The sequence below is a fragment of the Lissotriton vulgaris genome, unplaced genomic scaffold, assembly GCF_964263255.1.
Source record: "Lissotriton vulgaris unplaced genomic scaffold, aLisVul1.2 SCAFFOLD_1234, whole genome shotgun sequence".
NCBI classification, from domain to species: domain Eukaryota; kingdom Metazoa; phylum Chordata; class Amphibia; order Caudata; family Salamandridae; genus Lissotriton; species Lissotriton vulgaris.
The window spans coordinates 132,765-150,039 of NW_028245833.1; the positions used below are offsets into that span (position 1 = coordinate 132,765).

The 17,275-nt window shown below is 47.2% G+C and overlaps 1 protein-coding gene across 1 annotated transcript in view; it reads right to left on the reverse strand.

Annotated features, from left to right (window-relative positions):
* Nucleotides 1-12,186: 12,186 nt before the first annotated feature.
* The window catches only part of INPP5D (inositol polyphosphate-5-phosphatase D), a gene marked incomplete at its 5' end in the record, with an annotated part of 480,457 nt that continues 475,368 nt past the window's right edge, over nucleotides 12,187-17,275 (reverse strand). Inside the window, one exon of the mRNA XM_086949164.1 lies at nucleotides 12,187-13,482. Within this exon, the coding sequence (XP_086805290.1) occupies nucleotides 13,480-13,482 (3 nt within the window). The remainder of the gene's footprint in view (nucleotides 13,483-17,275) is intronic.

The following is a 17,275-nucleotide window of genomic DNA, read 5'->3' on the forward strand; positions in this document are numbered from 1 at the left end:
AGGATCTCCGTTTATGTCTGTAAGGAGATCTTCTAGAGAAGGTATCAGAAAGGGAAGTTTGTATGTTAGCTCCAGAACTGTGGGGAACCATGCTTGTGACGGCCAGAAGGGAGTTATCAGGACTAGAGAATATCGGTCTTGCCTCACTTTCTGCAAGACTCTCTGGATCATTGCAAATGGGGGAAAGGCATATGCATTGATCCCTGATAAGGGTTGGAGGAATGCTGTCACTGCTAGAGCACCGGGATCTGGCATCCAGCTGAAGTAATGCTCTAGTTGAGAGGAGAGACAACTCGCAAAGAGGTCTATTTCGAAGGGACCCCAGCAAGAATTCAGCGAGTCAAAGACAGCGACGTTGATCTTCAAGTCGCTGAAGTCCGAAAGGAATCTGGAATTCCAATCGGCAGGAACATTCGATTTCCCTGGGTAGTACTCCGCTTTGAGGGCAATTTTGTGTTCTAAGAAGAACATCCAGAGCCTCTTGGCTAGGTTGGAAAGGTCAGCAGATTTCGTACCTCCCAACCGATTGATGTAGGCCACTGCAGAAACATTATCCTTCTTCAGGACGACTGACCTCCCCTGTAGGGAGTGCTTGAAACTCATAAGAGGGTACAGGCCAGCAGTAAGTTCGAGGAAATTTATGTGGTGAGATGACACCTCCAGAGACCATACCCCTCCCGTATTCCGGTCCAGGAAGCATGCACCCCAACCATGAAGGGAAGCGTCCTATTCCAACACAAAGTCTGTTTCTGAACCAAAAATTGCTTTTCCATTCCAAGCCTCCAGGTTTTCCAACCACCAGTCTAGTTCTGCTTTGGCCTCCAAATCTAGGGTGATTCGGTCCTCGTACCAGAGACCGGACCTTAAGGCCCTGCCTTTTATCCTTTGCAAGGCCCGGTAATTCAGAGGGCTTGGAAAGATCGCTTGGATGGAGGAAGATAAGAGACCTAGTAGTCTTGCCAGCTCCCTTAAAGGGATATCCTCTTGCCTCAAGACATGTCTAATCTCTTTCCTGATCTTCGAGATCTTTGAAGGAGGTAAGAGAAGAAGACACTTGGAAGTGTCCAGAGTGAAACCCAGAAACTCCAGGGATTTTGAGGGGGTTAGAATGGACTTCTCTTTGTTGATAATGAATCCTAGACTTTCTAGCAGATTCATAACCGTTTCCAGATCTAGGAGAGTTTGATGGAGGTCTTGAGACATTATCAAGATGTCGTCGAGGAAAATAATAAGGCGGACGCCTCGTTCCCTCAGGAAGGAGTCTTCTGCTCTCATAACCTTGGTAAAGCACCAAGGAGAGGAAGAAAGCCCGAAGGGGAGAGCCTGGAACTGGTAAAGGGGATTTTTCCATAGAAATTGCAGGAATGGCTGATGCATAACCGCCATCGGAATCGTGAAGTAGGCCTCCTTCAAATTTAGTTTGACCAACCAGTCCTCTTTTTGGAGAAGATCTCTCAGGAGATGTATTCCTTCCATTTTGAAGTGCCTGTAAACAAGAAATTTGTTGAGGCCCTTCAGATTTATGACTGGTCTCCAACCTTTTTCTTTCTTCTCCACGAGGAACAGTGTACTTACGAAAGTTAAAGAATCCAAAGGACCTTCTATTATCACCCCTTTTTGAAGCATAGAGGAGTTTTCCTCCTCTACTATTTTCTCTTTTTCTAGGGAAACAGGGATGTCCCTTGGTAAGGAAGCTTGAAACGGAGTTTGAACAAAATCTATCATAAAGCCTTTCACTGTGGACAGAACCCAAGGATCCCTGGTTATTTCTTCCCACCTTTTTGAAAAAAGCCTGAGTCTGCCTCCCACCTTTAAGGGGATAGAAGGAGAAAGTAAGGGCGCAGGACTTACTTGGAGGATTCAAGGTGAATGAAGCTTGAGATCTTGCCCCTCTGGCTCGGTTTCCTCTTCCGCGATTGTAGAAGTAAGGGGTGTTGTAGTTATATTGCTGATAGCCTCTTCCGAAGCGGCCTGATCTCTGGTAGGGCCTCTGGTTAAATCGGCCGGAAGAAAGGCCCCTTCTTCCGGCCCTCCCAAAAACATTATTGTTAAACACTCTCCTGATGTTATGTTGGGCTTTATCAAGTGCTGTGAAAGTAGACACGTACTTTCCAAGCGATTTTATAAGCTCTTCCCCAAAAAGAAGGCCTTTCGGGTTTGAGGAGGGCTCTCTTTCCGCCATGTCAGAGAGTTTAGAATCGAGCTTGTAAAGAATCAGTCTACGCCTTTCGGCGTTAATACTCGCATTAGCGTTGCCTAGAAGAATGAGTGACTCCATCCCCTAATCAAATCTGTATTGAGGGGGGTACCGTGAAGTTGGCACTCTTCTGCAGAGTCAAGTATCCTGGTAAGGGGGACGAGGACATCTAATAGGCGGTTTTGGCACCCTTTGAATGACTTTTCTAGGCCTTTCCTGGGATCGCGCCCAAGCCTGAAGAGGAACTTTATCAGCTCTGGATCTAGATTAGGAGTATAGCATGCCTTTTCATCAATGGAGGGCCTAGAACATTCCGCCCTTAGTATATTCCTCGTCTCCCTTTCAAGAGGGATTCGTATCCATTTCTTAATGAACTTCGAGACATGCTCTTGGGGAGACCATTGTGATGAGCGGGGGTGCTTTAAATTCAGGGGGAGAACATCTCCTGCCCTAAGGGATCTAGAATACTGTCTTTCGAGGAAGAAGGGAGTCCATCCTCCGTGTCGAATAGGCCAACATCCTCATCATCCAGGTCCAGAACATACTCGTCTGGATCATCAGAATTATCATCATTCGAGTCCCCGGTATAATGCTGAGCACCATGAGAGAAAGATCCGCCAAGGGCACCCAAGATATTTGGGCCGCGAAGGGCACCCAAAGGTGACGTGTCGCTAGGGACAACCTTATTTGTTTGAGGTGCGAGAACCTCCCAACTGCTTTGAGGGGCTAAGACCACCTATATCGCTAGAGGTGCTATGACCCCCTGTGCTCGCTGGACATGAGTAGTGGTATAATTAGACTTCTTGGTGCGTTTACTGCTCACAGTTAAGCCATCACAAGGCATCTCATCAGACACATCTTCCTGATAGGGAAGGGGTCTTTTATAAGGTGCGACCTGGCCAAGGGTCTCCAACATACAAGACTTCATCTCCCTTTGAATTAGAAGTTTAAACCCTTCCCTATCAAAATTAGGGAGCGCAGTATTATTCAGTTCTGACTCAGAGTCAGATAAATGCTCCATGTTAATATCCTTTTTTTAAAAAATATACAAAGATAGTTAATCACCGCCTTTTCCTTATTTATATTAGATATATCTGATGAATCTCCCTTTCATATGTTATATATATAGATGTTGCCTCTCTTTTTCCTTCAGTCATAAAGGGTTAATAACATTGGGCAACAACAACAATATCTCTATTTTCCTTTAAAGGGTTAATAAAATTTGGCTTTTTTGCAACAAGATCTCTTATTTCTTTGTGAAAATCGATGTAACGGCGTTAAAATGCAGAGTAGATGGCCCAAGCAGCTGATTCTCCAACTGCCATTGTTGAAAGAGGAAAGTCCCTTGGCAAGACACGCACAAAGCGTGCCTCCTGCCAAGGACTATTCCTCTAATGCGTCTTTGTCGAAGGAATGGGCCCGCAGCGGTGATCTTGTTAAAATCACTTGGGCGAGCCCCATGCGGAGATGCCGCCATGTCAAGGGAAGCGAAGGAGGAGGGCGAAGGTAACACGCGAAGTGCTCCTGCCCACTCAAGCGCTAAATAGGTGAGGCGAAGCGCTCCTCCCCACACAAGTGCTGAATACAGCCAGTGCCTCAGCGAGCAAGGGGGAGGTTAAAGCGCTCCGACCTCGCTCGTGGGGGGGGGGGAGAGCAATGATGTCGGAAAAGGCACAGTAGTGTAAATGAATGACGGCAATAAAACGCTCAACTAGGACAACGAAGAGCGAAACAAAAAAACATCATTTAACTCATGGGTAGGCGAGGGTGGATAGTCAGATAACCAAGCTGAAAGGAAAGGTTTGGTTAAACAGTGAGAAAGTAAATTCACAACAAGTACGTAAGGGACAAGGGAAAGGAAGATCTCCATACATTGCAGATCATAGGGAGGGGAGGGGGGAGGGAAGAGGTGGGGATAAAGCCACCCTTTCGCACAAAACCCCCAAATACTAATCTATATTGAGAAAAATGACAATATTAGTGAAATAAACAGAGAAGATAGTAAGCTACTTATCTGCTTGGAGCCGCATTTAAAAGAGGCAGATGGTTAATATGTTATGTCTCTTAGTTTATCTCAATGTTCTTTTGGAACCTTTGTATTATGACTTATGTGGCTGCTTGGAACTGCAATTGCATAATGTAGCCTCCATTCTTGTAATGAAATCACAAACTCACAGGACGAAGTAACACTCATAATGTGCATTGTTGAAGGCAAACAATCTGACTATAATGTACACTTTGAAATAGCATTCACACCAACTAGATTTGTGTGTTATCTCCAAGCCACAAAACATGAACTCAAGCACCATCAAAAGTAAATTCTTATCATTAGCAAGTCATGTTTTGTACGACGTTTCTGAAAATATTGCCATTTGTCCTCCAGGCCTCTTTGATTGACACAGGCACTCTTGCAAATTAATTCACAAATATGCTTTAATCCTTAATGAACGACTTACACATTTATTTCATTTATTTGTGCCCTGCTTTGTACACAAATATCCATTCCGTTTGTTTGCACACATACAATATTATTGTAAGCAAGCACGATTTCACATTTAGAGTTAAAGTAAATAGAACCGCATTGGCCAACTTAGGGGGTCATTAGGATCGCAGACGGACTTGCGTCCGTCCGCGACCCCAGAGCAGGAGGGAACCTCAGCATGGCATGCGGAGTTCCCTCCTGTGCAATTAGGATGTGACCGCCACCCTGGCGGTCACATCCTCTATTTTTAACATTGCGGCGGGTGCGGCTTCAAGCTGCACCCGCAGCAATGTTAAAAATGCATGCATTTCATTTGTATGTAGAAAGTGGCAGGCACCGCGCGGTGCCTGCTGCTTACCTCATACAAATGCAGGGGAGTACCATAGGTACCCCCCATGTGCACCCCCACCCCCTCTTCACCTAGGGGGCCCGCAACGGGCCCCCGCAGTGAAGTTATACATGCTTTTCCACGGCGGAAAAGCCGCAGCGGAAAAGCATGTTTCCGAGCACATCCTAATCTGGCTGACGGTGTCTGAGAGACACCGTCACCATATTAGTGCTTTTCCGCCGCGGTTGTAAGCCAGCCACGGCGGAAAAGCTGCGGACGGAAACCAGGACCCACCAGCCATCCTAATGTGGCGGTGGGTCTTTGGTGGGCCCGCAGAGGATTTTCTGCATCCTCCGGGCCGGCGGTGTTTAATGTTTCTTCTGGATAATGTGTATACGTTCTCCTAAATGAATTAGTAGTGGAGGAGAGATAAGATAGTAGGAGGCCTGCTACCCAAAGTGACACTATATTGAAGGCCATCAGGTCTGCTGCTGGTATGTAGGGGGATGTTACAAGGCTTGGCAGCCAGGAGGTGTATGGGCAAGGGCAAATAGGGATAACACTGGGGATATAACATACATAATGTTAGGGGTGTACATTCTTTTCAATCTCACACTATTTCGAATTACTGTTTACTAGTATTCTGTTAACTGAATACAGATGAGTTGATTTAGATTAGCAAATCAATTAATCAATCAGAGTACTTGTAAAGCGCGCTACTTATCCGTGAGGGTCTCAAGGCGCTGAGGGGAGGTGGTGCCGCTACTGCTCGAAGAGCCAGGTCTTGAGGAGTCTTCTGAAGGCGAGTAGGTCTTGGGTCTGCCGTAGGTGGGTAGGGAGGGTGTTCCAGGTCTTGGCGGCGCGGTAGGAGAAGGATCTGCCGCTGGAGGTTGTTCGTTGGATGCGGGGGACAGCGGCGAGGGCAAGGCTAGCGGAGCGGAGCTGGCGGGTGGGGGTGTAGAAGCTGAGCCTGCTGTTCAGGTAGGCTGGTCCGGCGTTGTGGAGTGCTTTGTGTGCGTGGGTGAGGAGCTTGAAGGTGATCCTCTTGTCGACGGGGAGCCAGTGTAGGTTTCTCAGGTGGGGGTGATGTGGCTGCGGCGGGGGACGTTGACGATCACGTCGGGCGGAGGCCTTTTGGATGCGTTGTAGACGTCGTAGGTGTTTGGCTGGGATTCCTGCGTAGAGTGCGTTGCCGTAGTCCAGTCTGCTGCTGACGAGGGCCTGTGTCACCGTTCTTCTTGTTTCGGTCGGGATCCACTTGTAGATCCTGTGGAGCATGCTGAGGGTGTTGTAGCAGGAGGAGGAGACGGCGTTGACCTGTTTAGACATGGAGAAGGAGGAGTCGAGGATGAATCCTAGGTTGCGTGCATGGTCGGTAGATGTCGGTGCTGTTCCCAGTGAGGTCGGCCACCAGGAGTCATCCCAGGCTGAGGGGGTGGGTACAAGGATGAGTACCTCCGTCTTGTCCGAGTTCAGCTTCAGACAGCTGTTCCTCATCCAGTCGGCGACGGCCTTCATTCCCTCTTGGAGGTTGGTTTTGGCGGTGTGCGGGTCCTTGGTAAGGGAGAGGTTGAGCTGGGTGTCGTCGGCATAGGAGATGATGTTGAGGTCGTGTTGGCGGGCCATTTGTGCGAGGGGGGGCCATGTAGAAGTTGAACAGCGTCGGGCTTAAGGGATGAGCCCTGGGGGACGCCGCAGGTGATGTTTGTGGCCTCGGATCGGAAGGGCGGGAGGCGGACGCTCTGGGTTCTGCCGGAGAGGAAGGACGTGGTCCAGTCAAGGGCCTTTTCTTGGATTCCGGCTTCTAGGAGGCGTGTCTTTAGATGGCAGACTGTGTCGAAGGCGGCTGATAGGTCCAGGAGGATAAGGGCTGAGGTTTCGCCGTTGTCCAGTTGGCGCCTGATGTCGTCTTGGGCGGTGCTGAGGGCTGTTTTGGTGCTGTAGTTTCGTCTGAACCCGGACTGGGACGGGTCCAGGATGTTGTTGTCCTCCAGGTGGTAGGCCAGTTGCATGTTGACGATTTTCTCGATGACCTTTACCGGGAGCAGGGAGATGGGACGGAAGTTCTTGAGGTCCTTGGGGACCGCCTTGGGCTTCTTGAGGAGGGCGTTGATTTTGGCGTGTTTCCAGCTTTCCGGGAATGTCGCTGTTTCGAAGGAGATGTTGATGACCTTCCGTAGTTGGGGTGCGATGGCAGCGTCTGCGTTGTTGAAAACGTGGTGTGGGCACGGGTCTGATGGAGAGCCTGAGTGGATGGAGTTCATGACCTTGCGAGTCTCGTCGTCGTTGACGTTGGACCAGGGAGTCAGGCGGTTGGCGCTGGTGGTGTTCACAGGGGAGGTGGGGTCTGGCATAGTCGGGGCGGTCATGGTGTTGAATCTGTCATGGATGTCAGCGATCTTGCGGCGGAAGAAGATGGCTAGTCAGTTGCACAGTTCTTGTGAGGGCGGTATGTCGTTGGTGTTGGCGCTGGGGTTGGAGAGTTCCTTTACAATGCTGAAGAGCTCTTTGCTCTTTGCTGGTGCGTTGTTATCCAGACGGTCTTTGAAGGAGCATCTATTGGCTAATCTGATAAGGTGGTGATGTCTGCGGGTGGCGTCCTTGTGGGCTGCGAGGTTGTCCGGAGTGCGTTTGTCGAGCCATATCTTCTCCAGATTCCGGCATGCACGTTTGGAGGTCTGGAGCTCGTCGGTGAACCAGGTGGCTCTCTTGCTGGCGTGGTTGTGGGAGGGGGTCTTGAAATGTGGCGAGGGTGTTGGCGCAGTCGTCGATCCACTGTCTGAGGTTGCGGGCTGCGGTGTCTGGGTTGGTGAGGTCGGTGGGTGGGTTTTGGCAAGGGTGGTGATCAGCTGGTATTCAGTGACTTTGCTCCAGCAGCAGCGAGGTAGCTGTTGGGTGCGGTGGTGCGTGGTTAGTTTATTGAAGGTGAAATGGATGCAGCGGTGGTCGGTCCAGTGGAGTTCGGTAGTGTGGTCGAAGGCGGCGTGGGTGCCTGTGGAGAAGACGGGGTCCAGCGTGTGGCCAGCGGCGTGGGTGGGTGCGGTGACAAGTTGTCTGAGGCAGAGGTTGGCAAGGTTGCCGATCAGGGTGGCGGAGTTGGCATCGTATTGTTCTTGAGGTGGAAATTCAGGTCACGGAGGAGGATGTAGTCCGTGGAGGCGAGTGCGTGGGTGCTGGCGAGGTCGATGATGGAGTTGCTGAATTGAGCTCGAGGTCCGGGGGGTCTGTAGATGAGTGTTCCTCTGAGGGTGGTGTTGGGGTCGGTGTGGATCCGGAAGTGTTGGTATTTGGCGGTGTTGAGGGTGTCGTCTGCGTGGGTGGCGACCCTGAGGGTGGACTTGTGGACGATGGCTATTCCTTCTCCGGTTCCGTTGGCGCGATCCCTGCGGGTGATCTTGTAGCCGTCCGGGATGGCTATGGCGATGTCGGGCGCCGAGGAGTCGTTCCACCAGGTCTCAGTCAGGAAGGCCAAGTCTGGGGCGGAGGTGTCGAGCAGATCCCAGAGCTCGACGGCGTGTTTGCGTGCGGAGCGGGAGTTGAGGAGTATGCAGCGGAGGTTGTTGGGTCCAGTCCTTGGAGGTTTGGTGGTTCTGTGCAGGTGAAGCTGCAGGTGTGGCAGGAGATAGGTCTATGAGTCTGTTTCGGGGCGGCTTGGAAGCAGGTGTGCTTTCGGCCGGCATTGAGTGGGTGGAGGGTGTTGGCGTTGTAGCGGAGTCTGGTGTTGTGGCGTTCGCGGGGTCCAGGGGTTCTGTCGCTTGGAGCGGTCCAGGCGCGGACGGGCGCAGACGGGCTTGCCTTTGTCACGCCAGTGGGGCGCCAGCGGCGCACGGCTGCTGCACGGCCTCCATAAGAGGGGGAGAGGGAGGGAGGAGCAGCTGGGAGGCAGGAGCTGTGTGTCCAATGGGGAGCAGGGGGGCAGGGCTGCAGGGACGCAGCGGCGGGAAGGAGCGGGAAACGGCAGCAAAGCAGGCGGGCAGCAGAGAGCAGGCTCGAGGCAGCTAGCGGCCGTGTGGTAGCGTGGGGAGTGACCTGCCTGGGAGCAGGGTCAGAGATCGCTCCTACGCCACTGCACGGCCTTCTTAAGAGGGGGAGAGGGAGGGAGGAGTATCTGGGAGGCGGGAGCGGGGTGTCCAATGGGGAGCAGGGGGGCGGGCCACAGGGACGCAGAGGCGGGAAGGAGTGGGAAACGGCGGCAACACAGGCGGGCGGCAGGGAGTAGACCCGAGGCAGCTGGCGGCCGTGTGGTGGCGGGGGGAGCGACCTGCCTGCGAGCAGGGTCAGAGGTCGCAACGATAAAAACTATGGAAAGGCTGCTCATTATACCATGCAAGAGTTCATTTGGCATGTCTGTCTTTTCCTAACTTCCCCAATATTCCTATGAGTATAGCTCAAAGGAGGAAGTGAGAACTACCTGTTAGAAGACTTTTCTCCCCATAGACCTAAACTATTGAACAACTCTATCTCATAATTAACCTGGTGAGACCCCATTAGGAGGGGGTCCTTGACGTGGTAAAAACTGAATTTGAGTTTTGGTTTGCACAACGGTATGTTACTTTACACTGTGAGAAACATCCATTTGCTCCATCCATTATTACAGATAATCTAGAGGTACTGAAACTATACCTGGGCGATTACCTGTTTTGTGTAATCACAATGATCCAAGTGGCTGATCCACAATGTCCAAACAAGAGCAAAGCGTCCAGAATTGAAAAAGGGGTATATTTATTAGACAAAAAGCATACATTGCATAGAAAAGGGCAAATATACACACACTGGCCACCAACATATACATAAATAGCCACAGACTGCTAAACAAAGTGCATTGAATTTGATCTTGCTTAGTATATTTTGGCTAATTCCCAAAGTCATTTATGAGAATGTGAAGTAGTAATCCTGTAGTACTTTGTCAGATCCCCATTAATGCCTTTGTGAATCGGCACGCTTGTACCCAAGGCAATGAAAACTCTGGCAAAAGGTAATCCTACGGTGGCGGTTTCTCCTACAAAGGCAGTTTTTTAGGTTTCACCTGCACAGCACTTCCGATGTGCTTGTGAAATCTCTTCTATTTAATTTATATTAACCCTTTAATTGCTGCCCGCGCACCGAAACGCCCGCACCGCAGCGGAACTACCGCCACGGTTAACGTGTGAAAAGGGGTTCTTATCAGTGCCCATCAACAAGTTCAAGTGTTCATTCGCTTTTGTGTGGAACTTTTTGTAGTTACTTCACTAGGCTGCATGCGTTTAATTATACTTCTACTGTAGCTGTTCACACTGTTTAAGCCCCATTCACTGTCAAGATAAGATCTCTTACCACAGAAAAGGCAGACAGTTTCTAACAGCATACTGGGATGCTTGCTTTTTTTGTGCTTAGTTGTGTAGAGGAGATGCTTAAGCCTTAGAATGTTTGTGGCATTTCCTATTCATGCCTCAGTACCTTTCTTTGCACTTTGTAGGCATTATCAGATTTTTTCAACTTAATCCATTTGGTCATTTTGATCAAATACTAAATATTGTAATAAACATTGCGTGTTAAAAATAAAGTTAATTTACAAGAGCTATCCTATATTTACCTGCTAAACTGGTAGCCATAAGTGCAGTTACCTTGCAGACAACAGAGTCATGATTTGAATAGTGCAGCAGGTGCAGTAGCATCGGGCCCAAAAGTTGTCAGAACTCCTCTAAACACATATTATTGCTAAATTTGACTACTAAACTGGCAGTCACAATTACAGTTACCTTGCAGTTAATAGGGGCTTGATTTAAATGTTGCAGCAGATGCAGTGGCACCGGGGCAAAACTTTTTCTTAACTCCACTAAACGCCAAATATTGCTATATTGTACTACTAATCAGGCAGTCTTTTGAGTGGTGCAGCAGGTGCAGTGGCACCGGGTGAAAAAGTTGTCAGAACACCTCTAAACACCTAATATTGCTATATTTTCACAACTAAAACAGGCAGTCATAAGTGCAGTTATCTAGCAAACACTAGGGTAATTTCAATAGTGCAGCAGGTACAATGGCACCAGGGCCACAAGTTCCAGGCACCCATTAAACACCTAATATTGCTATATTTTATTTGTAAACAACCAACCACAAGTGCCGTTACCTTGCAGACAACATGGTAATGATTTGAATGGCGCAGCAGGTACAGCAGCACCGGACCCACAAGTTGTCAGAACTCCTCTATACAAATAATATTGCTATATCTGACTACTTAACAGGCAGTCACAAGTACAGTTACCTTGCAGTTAAAACGGACTTGATATGAATGGTACAGTAGGTGCAGTGGCTCTGGGGGCAAAAGCTCTAGGGACCCCTCTAAACCCAGATTATTGCTAAATTTTAGTATTAAACAAGGCAGTCACAAGTGCAGTTATCTAGCAGGAAATAGGGTCATGGTTTGACTGGTGCAGCAGGTGCAGTACCGCCAGAACCAACACTCTAGGCACCCCACTAAACACCTACAACTGCTATATTTTACTACTAAACAGGCAGTCAGAAGTGCAGTTACCTTGCAGACAACAGGGTCATGATTTGAATGGTGTAGCAGGTGCTCTGGCACCGGACCCAAAAGTTGTCAGAACTCCTCTAAACAGCTAATATTGCTATATTTTATTACTATAGAGGCAGACACTGTTGCAGTTATCTTGCAGTTAAAAGGGAATTGATTTGAATGGTGCAGGAGGTGCAGTGGAACTGGGGCCCAAACTCTAGCAACCCCACTAAAGACAGACTATTGCTAAATTGTACTACTAAACAGGCAGTCAGAAGGGTAGTTATCTAGCAGGCACTACGGTCATGAGTTCAATGGAGTTGGAGATGCAGTGGGACCGGGGCCAAACGTTGTCAGAACTCCTCTTAACACCAAATATTGTTATATTTAACTACTAAATAGGCAGTCACGAGTGCAGTTGACTTGCAGGCACTAGGGTCATGATTTCAATGGTGCAGTGGCTGGGGCCCAAAGCTATAGGAATCCTTCTACATACCATATATTGCAGTATTTTACTACTAAACAGGCAGTCACTAATGTAGTTATCTTGCAGGCACAAGGGCATGATTTGCATGGTGCAGCAGGTGCAGTGGCACTGGGCCCAAAATTTGTCAGAACTCCTCTAAACATATAATATTGTTGTTACATCAATTATTTCTATTATTTCCCTCTTTCATTTCATTTTTCAAAATGTTGCTATTACGTACCCGCACTATACCACTAGTAACAGCACAATACATGGCCTTTCAGTACATAAACAAGTCATAACATTTTAACAGATTTTCTGTAACTTATATTGTACCACTAGTCAGCAAGCTACAACTTACAACAATAAACTGTGTATTATTAATCACGTAGGCGAAACCTAATGCATTTACCAACGCTTGTTTCAATGTAGACAATGCCCTGCTATCCTGGTGGATTTTCTTTGAGCTGGTAGTTAAGGAATGACAAATCTGCTAGTGTGGATCTTGGGTGTTTGCTCCTGGTAACATATTTTCATAAAACTACCTCTGAGAAAATTCTTCACAGAGCAAGCGCTGGGTACATTTAAAACACGTGGGTGGATTGCAGTAGGGTGATGTGATGCATACATTTTAACTACATATATGTTTTGTAACATAGACCATGATACCATTTTCTTGTACCAAACATGGCTGGCTATCCTGAGGCTTACAACATCAGCCTCTTCTGTATTTAAAAACTTTGGTCAGCCATCACACTTTTATTGTGTGACTGAGTCTGTCATTGTGCATTTATCAATGTGAGAATTTCACTCTGAGCCTATCCCTCTGAGTGTGTACCTGTAAGAAGAAGTCACCGCTGGGTAAATCCAGTACCTTCCTCATATTAACATAACACCACAAGTCACATTTCTTAATGCTTTCCATTACAGAAGTTCCTGTAATATACACATGCCCGTCTTTTCTCACATTCCTCCAGCTCAGCTGATAGTCATAAGGGCATGGCATAGTGCGTAAGTCACATCCACTGTTTTCTTGTGTTTGTCTTTTCTTCTCCTGCTTTTTTCCATTTATCTTGTCCACAATTTGTGACGTTTTTGTGGGGTTCCTCATTTCTGTACCCTTTAGTATGGACTAACAGCAGGTTTTTCTTATGGAGGTCCTACTAGTACCTGAAAGGACCCTAAAATCAAAAGCATGGGGAACAATTTTGGACTTATACCGCAATGAAGACGAGCAAGTACTTTACCAGCACATGATGAATGGGCCAAATGATCCATAATAGTTCATTGGTTTTCATAATTCTAAACCCGTCCTTTCTGAAAGAGATGGCTACGCAACATTGCTAAGCTGGAAAGTGTCTTCTTCTATAAGGGGTCTCTTGCTCAGTCACGTCCTGCACATTAAGCGCCCAGCACTTTGGGCAACATTGCGATGAGCAGATGAAGCTTGGTCAATAGTGATGCAAGGATGGAAGGATGCCTGTCGTGTTCATCCTCCTCTTCAGCAAGACATTTACTGCAGGAAGAGTAAAAAAGACAGAGTAAGTAAGTCAATTTCTTTCTGGAAGCAAGACTCAGTTTGCAAGAGTATTCCTGGGTGTGACACTCTCATTGTCTGACAGACCATCTTCGTCTGCGAAGAAGCGGACAGTAAAGGGACATCAACCAAAATAAGGCAGCTTTTCCAGAGCCACTACTGTCTTTTAGATCGGGGAACTCCTTACAGCGAACCCAACATTGCTAAAAAGTACTTTTATATGAACAGCCGGGTTTACAGTGCCCTCTCACACTCCACTTCCACTGGTCCTTTCTCTCCCTGAGAGTTGTGTAAACCAAAGTGGGCCCAGACAATAATGCCTCCTACTCATTTGGAGAAAACTAAGGAGATGTGGTAAATTTCAAGAATTTAAGCTATGGGTATCCAGGTTATTCACTCCTAGCATCTCACATTGGGTCAGCACTCCCCTGGCTCCACATCACCGCCTCCTCCCAAGCAAAAAAAAAGAAAAAATATCTGATGTGGGAAACTTCTACCCTGTTATTTAAAAATATTTTTCTTAAATGAAGGGTGGCCATCACCATATAACCTTTTCGTGCCTGCAGCTCCTGCCCAAAATAAGAGAGTATTTCAAGGAAAGGGTGGTACAAAACATGCTCGTGGGGTGGGTAAGAGTTATAAAAATTGGAGCCAAGGTGTAGGTGGAGACCACAAACCAACCACATAAACCCTACACGGGTTTGAATTTCTTTGCTGGGAGCTCTTCAGCACACATTGTTGAGATCACAGCAATGAAAATTCGTAGAGCCTTAGTTTTGTGATTAGTGAAGATGGACCTCACACTTTGGTTAATACATTCAGAAATCCCATAGTGATGACACATCAGCCATGCCAAAACTGATACATGCAGGAGCTTCCACGATATTCCTTGGAACCATGACTATAATTGTAGTAAGGAGAAGGGTTCATTTGGAGTCATTGGCATATGTGTTGAAGCCTACACATCTTAAGTGTGCTAATCTAGTATACAGTCACCCTGTGGTAAACCATTTGTTAGTGAAGCATTCTTTTAAATGATGCATATCTGTCTCACTAGTTCAGAACAGAATAAGTTACTTGTTGCTGCCTAGGAAAATTGTATGAAGAGTATCAGTTAGAAATTGAGTTAGATTTTATTCTATTAATATTTCATAAACTTGAATGGTATATATGCATTTTCAACCTAATCATCAATGCTGCAATGCTGAGGTGAGTGATATGTGGGGTGATTGACATACAAACCATGTCAGATTAGCACATTTGCAAAATAGAACAATTTACATGGTTCAACTGAGACAAAAGTTGGTTTTATCTCGGCATCTAGGTATGGTGTCAGTTGTGCCGTCATTTGGTGTAAATTAGTGGTTCTTACCCTATGGTCTGGGGGTCTGCAACTGCTTAAAAAATTAAATAATTTAAACATATTAATAAAGTGTATGTAAATATAGACGCAAAACGTAATTATGTAATTGTATGGAATGTCGTTGAGGATGATGGAAATATTTGCATGTATCACTTGATATGTATTTTGTCGGACTGTGTAATAAAAAAAATAAAATAAAAAAAAACATTATGGAAATGTGAAGTAAGTTGAAGTCTAAGAATTGTTAGTATCCTCAGATTGATTCATGGGAGCAGTGCAAGTGCGTCAAACTAAATATGACATGGACAATGAGTGGCCTCAATTGAATTTTGAAGAGATCCAACCTTCCCATAAAAATTTAGAGTTTTAAAATGTTTGTTGTTGTTTGTTAAGAACAACTTGTTTAAATGGTTTGAACAGTAGTTATCCGCACTTGACCCCAGCAGACACAATTTGAGGAGGGAGGGGTCTAAACAGTAAACTTCGAGTTGTGCCTTCTAGAGGTCGTTGACAGCACAGTCATAAATTCTGAATGGTACATATATATGTATGTGCCATGAGATTAATTCAGCACCTCTCTGTATGTGTCTGAATACCTGCTGACAGAGCTAGACAAGCCATCTTGAGCACCCCCCCCCCCCCCCCCCCCCCCCCACCCGAAGTGGCAATGGCATCTATGCGGAAGCCATTTCAGGGAAAAATGTCCACCTGGGTATACAAAATGTAAATTAAGCCCTAAGAATATAGGCAATGTCGCTGTCAGAGAGCATGAGTCTCAAAGAACGAGGCAGTAAGTTAAGTTACAGAGAAGATGTCTACGAGGCCGACCGTGTCAGTAAGATTTCACTGTCTGTGTCAACCGAGTTCCTGGGGCACCCGGGAAGTTAAAGGTTACCGGGCACAATTTAATCAATTGGAGAGGTTTTTCTCTGATGTTTTAGGGTCATAGTTCTGTACCCCAAACTGGTGGGGCTGGTGAGCCAGTTGTGGCTCAGTCTGTATGGGGGGGTCAATGGATGGAGGAGGAGCTGCGCCTCCATATCAATTGCCTGGAACTTTTAGCGGGTTCTTTTGTCATCAGGTCTCTTTCAAAGTGCATCCTTCTCAGGGATGGGCAATGCGTCAGCAGTCCGCTAGGTCAACAAATTGCAGGGCACCAGATCTCGCATTCCGGTGGAGACTGCCACGGAGCATGGCATTTTTGCCTGTAGTGCACGATTTTAGTGATTGTAGAATATCTGCCAGGTCAGTCCAACGCGATTGCCGACTTGAATTCAAGGTTTCGGAGAGACTTCAGTGATTTAAGGATAATTCCTTCCATATTTCTTGGCTTCAACGTCTTTGGGGCCTGTGTCGAATATACTTATTTGCTTCCTGTCTGAACACTCAGATTTCTCAGTTTTTCAGTTGGAAGCCCGAACTTCTGGCCTTGGTGACCAAGGACTGGGTTCAGGGGCTAATGTATGCCTTTTCTCCGTTTCTCATGATTCCTTGATTGTCCTCTCAGCCTGGCAAATCTGATTCTGATGACCTCAGTTTGGAGAGCACAGTCCTGGTTTCCTACTCTGTTGGATACATCATGAAATCTTCCGGTGCAACTCCCATTGCTTCAGGACCTTCTGACAGACCCCTCGGGCAGTCCACATCCTCTGATTCTTCAGTGGTCCCTGCACCTCATGGCGTGGCATCTTTCCGAAGACGTTGGTCTCTGCGAGGACTTTCGCAACAAGCTCAGCTGTTTGTCGCTCAATCTTGCACCTCCAGTACCCATAAGCGGTTCGCTTCAGCATGCCGTCGATGGATCAGTAGGTATGATCCACAGGGTTTTGGTCCCATGGGGGCTGATGTTCCCCACGTAGTGAATGTCTTCTCCTCCTTGGCAGCGGGTGGCATGGCTTATCGCTCCTTGAATAATTTTCATCCACCCATTTCTATCGGCCATGCTCCTATGGAAACATCCTTTAGCGTGTAGGGGTAAGAGAGGCATTTAGGGTTCGAAGCCTCCGTGCCCTCGCTGGTCTCTCTTTTGGGATGTCAATGTGGTGCTGAATTTCTTCAGGATTGGTCAGGGAATTCTTTGTTGTCTTGTAAGCAATTTTCAGCCAAGTTGACTATTCTTTTTTTTCTCCCTGTCTCATGTCGCAGGGTGTCAGACGTCAGTGCTCGATGTTGCAGCCATATTATTTAATCTGGAAAGGGTTTTCTTTCCAGATTTCCAGACATACAAAAACGTTTTCGGAATGTGTTTCTTATGTTAGTTTTCCTGATGTTCCTCAGTTATATGTTATTCAGTGTCTGAAGGCTTATGAGCTTGCTACTGTTTCTATCAGATGTGATCTTTCAGGGCGGTTGTTTGTTGCTTTACGGAAGCCCTTCGGCTCTGTGGCCTTACCCATGCTGGCTAGGTGG